At 52.3% G+C, this 6,029-nt stretch overlaps 1 protein-coding gene across 1 annotated transcript; it reads right to left on the bottom strand.

Moving 5' to 3' along the window:
* Window positions 1-202: 202 nt before the first annotated feature.
* Window positions 203-2,819, bottom strand: KCNA5 (potassium channel, voltage gated shaker related subfamily A, member 5). The gene has a single exon (XM_011951621.1). The coding sequence runs from the start codon at window positions 2,817-2,819 to the stop codon at window positions 1,002-1,004; it is 1,818 nt and encodes a 605-aa protein (XP_011807011.1). The 3' UTR covers window positions 203-1,001.
* Between the last annotated feature and the right edge of the window lie 3,210 nt (window positions 2,820-6,029).

The raw sequence follows: 6,029 nt of genomic DNA, 5'->3' as shown, positions 1-6,029 counted from the left end.
CAGCCTGGACAAAGCTCATCCACCATTGTCTATGAGGCACCAAGGGGTGCACTGCAAAGACGTCGCCAAGCAAATCATGAGCTTTTCAGATTTCCTCTCACCCCAGTCAATGCGTTTGCTCTGACTTCAAAACCAGAAACAGACAGTGACAGACTATTTTTTAAAATGTCAGAAAACATATCAGCTGCAGAAAAACTAACACTTGCCTCAACAAGGTAACCTTTTATTTCCTGGGATTAAAAATAAAGAGAATAAATTATCAGAAGTATTCCTCCAATGTCATTAAAATGCTTTTCGAAGAAAGTTACAAGAATTGTTTAAGGCGCACAGAAAACGTCAGATTTGCCTTTCTTCAAGAACATTCTCTGCCCTAGACACAAAGCACCAATACCACATCCCAGAAAAGACAGAGGCTTGGAGACACAGGAACCACAACAGCCCATACCAAGATCTCTGGCTCTAATATAAGCATCACAGAAAAACATCAGACAACTCTTTCTTCCATAAATATAACATGTATCTTGAAAATATATCCAAAATATCTCTATCTAAACTACAGTACAAAAAGCCACTTACCAGGCATAAAAATAATATTTTCCCCTATACACAAATGTAATCATATGTAAAGCAAATTTGGAACACGTGGATGGAGGAGTTACATAATCTCTTGGGATCTGGGCTATTTAGAGTCATTTTTGTTTGGGTTATCCCTCTGCGGGGTATAGGAGACTGGCTACAAATACATCCATCTCACAGCGCTCACCATTTCAACAGCTCCTGCGTCATGGAATGTGGTACTTTTTAAAAATAGGTGACCCTTGGGTGTCATGGAAAGAAGAGAGAAAATGGGGGGATTGAGGGAGGGAGGAAAGGAGTGAAAGGAGAGGGGTAGACTGAGGTTACAGTGTGACTTCAAATACTCTGCGGTATAATGTAAATATCCATGTTCAGCAAGCTTCCCATTCCCTACCCCACTGTCACCAGTCTGCCTGAATCTCCTTTTACAAATCTGTTTCCCGGCTGGTGTCCAGGCAGAGGGCATAAAGGGACCTCCTCAAGTCCACGTTGCTCTTGGCCTTGATGTTACACTTCTCTAGGGGGCAGCTGCTCCTTCGGGCACTGTCTGCATTCTCCAGAGTCCCCCCAGCCTTGCAGAAGGATCCCCTGCTCCCGCCAGACTCCTGGACCTTCCGCTGGACTCCTCTGTCCAGCCCCGGCCCCTGGCTCTGAGGGCCCTGCTCTTCCTTAAGGACTGCCGGCTCCTCGTGGTCCGTCTCCCGGTGGTAGAAGTAGTTGAAGTTGGAGACGATGACGGGCACAGGCAGGGCAATGGTGAGGACCCCAGCGATGGCACACAGCGAGCCCACGATCTTGCCCCCCACAGTGATGGGCCTCATGTCCCCGTAGCCCACAGTGGTCATGGTGACCACTGCCCACCAGAAGGCATCAGGGATGCTAGAGAAATGGGTCCCCTGGTTGTCAGCCTCTGCGAAGTAGACGGCACTGGAGAATAGGATGACCCCGATGAAGAGGAAGAAGATGAGCAGCCCCAGCTCCCTCATGGAGGCCTGCAAGGTCTTGCCCAGGATCTGCAGCCCCTTGGAGTGGCGGGAGAGCTTGAAGATGCGGAACACCCGGACCAGGCGGATGACTCTGAGGATGGCCAGGGACATGGCCTGCTGCCCATTCTGGCTGCCTCCTCCGCCCCCTGGCTGCTGCTCTGCCAGCTCGGTGCCCAGAGTGATGAAGTAAGGGAAGATGGCCACCACATCGATGATGTTCATGATGTTCCGGGAGAATCCTGCCTTGCTGGGGCAGGCGAAGAAGCGCACGAGCAGCTCGAAGGTGAACCAGATGACGCACGTGGTCTCCACGATGAAGAAGGGGTCGGCCAGGGTCCTGGGCAGGAGCGGTGCCACCGTAGGGCCAGAGGGCGGGGCCAGGACCCCGCTGCCGTTGGCCCCAGGGGCAGGCGCGGGAGGCTGGTGGGGCCCTGGGGGGTGGCGGAGCAGCTCGCGTTCATCCCTGAACTCGGGCAGGGTCTCCAAGCAGAAGGTGATGATGGAGATGAGGATGACCAAGACCGAGACGATGGCGATGGCCCGCGCGGACCCAGAGCTCTCGGGATACTCGAAGATAAGCCACACCTGGCGCTGGAATTCGTTGCGGGGCAGGGGCTTCTCCTCTTCTTTAATGAAGCCCTCATCCTCGCGGAAGCGCTCCATGGCCTCGTCCCCCAGCTGGTAGAAGCGGATCTCGTCCGCGAACACGTCCAGGGAGACGTTGACCGGCCTCCGCAGGCGGCCCCCGGACTGATAGTAGTAGAGGATACCGTCGAAGCTGGGCCGGTTGCGGTCGAAGAAGTACTCGTTCCTCAGGGGGTCGAAGTAGCGCAGGCGCTTGGCGGGGTCGCCCAGGAGGGTGTTGGGGAACTGCGCCAGGGTGCCCAGCTGCGTCTCGAAGCGCAGCCCGGAGATGTTGATGTGGACGCGCTGGTGGTGCAGGGACGCCGTGCCCAGAGCCTGGTCCTCCACCGTGCCAAGGCCGGGGTCGCCTTCTTCCTCCTCGTGCTCGGGAGGCGGCCGTCGAGGCTGTGGCAGCTCCTTGGGCAGCGGAGGCAAGGGCCGCACTCCCGGGTCCGCGTCTCTCTGCGCGCCGCGCCCCTTTGGCGCCGGCTCCTTGGGCCCATCGCTGAGCCCAGCCGTCGGGGGACACTGGAGCTCTCCCCCTGTGGCCTGGCCGCAGCCTGCCCGGGCCTCATCGCCTCCTCTGACGGTCATGGCACCGCCGTTCTCCAGGGGCACCAGGGCGATCTCCATGGCGCGGGAGCAGCGGGCATGCTGCGCCCCAGCTGACCTGCTCCCGCGCCCCCTACTCACGCTCCGCGGGCACCTCCCGTCAGGCTCCGCTCCCGCGGTCGGCCGGGCCCTCTCTGGGGCGAGCTGGGGTTGCTGGCGCGATCCCCTCGCTTGGCCCTGACGTCAAGAAGGCGCTGCCCTGCTCTCTGCCTCTCTCTCTTCTGGCAGCCCGTTACCAAGCAGCCGAAAAGCCTCCTTCCAGCAGATGCAACCTTCAAGCCGTCCCTCTCTGGCTGCGCTGCGCTTGGCCTCCACCCTCGGCGCCTCCCCCGCCTTCCCCTCTCCCTTCCCCCTCCTCCTGCTTCCCTTCCCCCTCCTCCCGCTTCCCCTCCCGGGTCTTGTGGCAGCCAGTGTCTCCCCGAAGGGCGCAGCTGGTGCCCCTAGCAAGGGAAAGGAGGGGCTGAGAAGGATGCAGCCCAGCGGAGGGAGGGAAGGACTGGGGAGGATGGAGGAACAGGTTGTACCGAGAGCGCTGAAATTCCCAGGGCAACCAGATGAGAATAGCTCTGGATTTCAGTTCACCTGGGAACCCGCTGGAAGCCGAGTGGACTCCAGGGGGAACGAAGTGCCTTGGGCTAAAGGGAAGAGGCTTTGAGCTGAGTCGGAGTATGAGAGACAGAGACGGGAGACACCAGTCCTTTTTATTTTGGAGAAATAACGGTATTTCTTTGGGAAGAATTACAGAAGGGAGGGGGCCCACGTAGTTTCGGACCTTGAAATACATATATCAACGGAGAAGCATCTCTCTTCCCGTCTTCCTGCAGATCCACAAAAATGTACCAGAGGGTTGGAAGCTTGCAGGATTCGCATGCCCTAGCCTGTTTCCAGTATGGACCCAGTGGCAGCCCAGGCAAGCAGCCTAGTCGGGAGATGAGCTGTCTGGTCTCAACGCAACAGAACCCCTCCACCCTCTCCAACGAATCCCATTTGCAAAAACCACACCAGGGAAGGGGAGAAGAGATTTTTACAATCCTGGTGAGGGCGAATCCTGTCTGGTGAATCTTGGAGCTAACAACTGCATTTAGGTCCATGAAGGAGGCTGAGGGTGGAGGTGGCTTATGAGAGGGAGCCAGGGAGGCTGTCCAATCTCCAAGGCTGGAGAAATCCCAAGAGTGGAATAGTAACAACCAATACTTACTTGGCTGTTATTTTGCACCAGCCCATTCTCAGCACTTCACAAATATTGTCTCTGTGTATTCCTACAGCAACCTATTTTGTAAGTACTGTTATCATCACCATTTTATAAACGAAGAAACTGAGGCACAGAGAGATTGACAGACTCACCCAGGCTCACACAGATAGAAAGTGATGATGCTGGAACTCAAACTCAAACAATCAGAGTTTGGCCCTTGTACCCTATGTTTCACTCCTCTATAGAAATGCATAATCCCTTTTCTGATACAAGCACTCCCTCACTCCAACATCTGGCCTGAGAACTTTAGTTCCCTGCTGCAGGAGGCAGGAGGATGGCTGATATAACATATTAATCTTTCTAGGTTGGGACACTAGAGAATCTTGTCTCTACCCCTGCCCTGTCTCTACTCCTGCAGGGTTTTAGCAGGCATTGGTAACCAAGAGAAATCTGTTTCAAGGTGTGTGTCTGGAACTGCCAGACACAGTCTCCAGAAGTTTCTTGGTTTTAAATTATCATAAAGTGGCTGTGTTTTTGAATGTCTGTTTTCGTTGTCTATTTTGATTTCTGTATATTGTTTCAGATTTATATGCGTGAAGTTAGGACCTCTTGTCAATGAATGTCTCTATCCACAGGGTGTGATTTGGAAACTTGGTCCTGGGTGCACAAGTATGTGTTGCAATAGCAGGGCATAGACACACAAACTTGGGTCAAGGTTTGGGAAGTGTGTGTACATACGGCTTTTTAAGAGTTTATACGTGAAGGTGGATGTGAATTTGGTGTACGTAAGTATTTTCATTGTGTGTGACTGTGCATATTGTTGGCTGTCTTTGCAGATGTGCATGAGTGAGGAAGGGCATGAACATGAAAATCAGTATGTGAAGGCATCACTGGCGAATCGCAGGGTCTTGCATTCCCTTTCCCCATATCTATGCCATCCCTGCTTCATCTCCAGTGGGCTTTTTTTCTTCTCTGGCTCTGAGGCTGCCAGTTAGGATCAGGTATTTTCCTGGGGAGGCTGGGACTTACTGAGCTTGCCTACTGATTCATGCATCTTGTAAGTATAAGGATGCCATATTCGTTCACATGGGTTCTCCTTGGGCTCCCCAGAGGAAAGAGTTCTCTGGAGCTTGTCTTTCAGGGGCTTTCTGGGAGATTGTTCCCTGAAGAATAAGAGTACAACATAAACAGTCCAGGAAAAGCACAAAACCCAGGCCTCCTTTAATGTGGTATTTCCTTAAATCTGTTTCCCATGCATTTGCCAGTTCTTATAGGTTTCTTGCAAAATTACCTTCAGATGCCACATGTGGTAGCCATGGAGGTATACTACTCAAATCTTCCTTAAAGAAAGAACTTGCTTTTCAACTGCCAGAGTGCAGTTAGCTGACCGCCTCCAGCTGTTGTCACTTTCTGGCTCTGCCTCAGCTTTAGTGCAGGGGCCAAACTCCTTCAGGGTAGCTCTCTGAGCACAGCAGGGTTACAAAGACCATTTCTCCCCAGTGCAGATTTCCACTAATGGGCAATCTTTGCTCTACATTTCCCCAACAGATTGGCCAAGACTTTGAAAGATCTGCATTGCACTCTGAGACTCTTTCTGTCCAACCCCTCTCCCTCCCCTTTCCTTTCACAAGTGCCAGATCAGCATCATAATCTGAATGTTTTCCCTAATGAACTCTTCTTCCTATCACTTTTATCTTTCTTATTATCTCCCAGTAAACCTCTTATACTCCTAACTCAATCTTTGTCTTCTTCCCAGAGCACTCATTATATAACTGAAAGCTGCCTTCTTTACTATCTATCTAATCCTACAAGGTTAACTCTTTTATAGCAGTGCTTAATGTGCACCATTGCCTGAGGATTTTGTTAACATGCAGACTCTGAACCAGGGTAGGGCTTAGAGTGCATTTCACACAGCGCCCAAGTGATACTGATGCACCTGTCTAGAGATCACATTCCCATAAGAATAGATTTTTATCTCTATGTATGTATGCGTGTATGTATCTAGCTATCTAGCTATCGTGTCTATGAATGGTATCTAC

This window comes from Colobus angolensis, unplaced genomic scaffold (assembly GCF_000951035.1).
Source record: "Colobus angolensis palliatus isolate OR3802 unplaced genomic scaffold, Cang.pa_1.0 Scaffold11, whole genome shotgun sequence".
Classification (NCBI taxonomy): Eukaryota; Metazoa; Chordata; class Mammalia; order Primates; family Cercopithecidae; genus Colobus; species Colobus angolensis.
This window is presented reverse-complemented; position numbering and strand designations above follow the sequence as displayed.

Coding starts and splice junctions, on each gene's coding strand:
- KCNA5 (XM_011951621.1), bottom strand. CDS start 2,819: ATGGAGATCGCCCTGGTGCCCCTGGAGAACGGCGGTGCCATGACCGTC.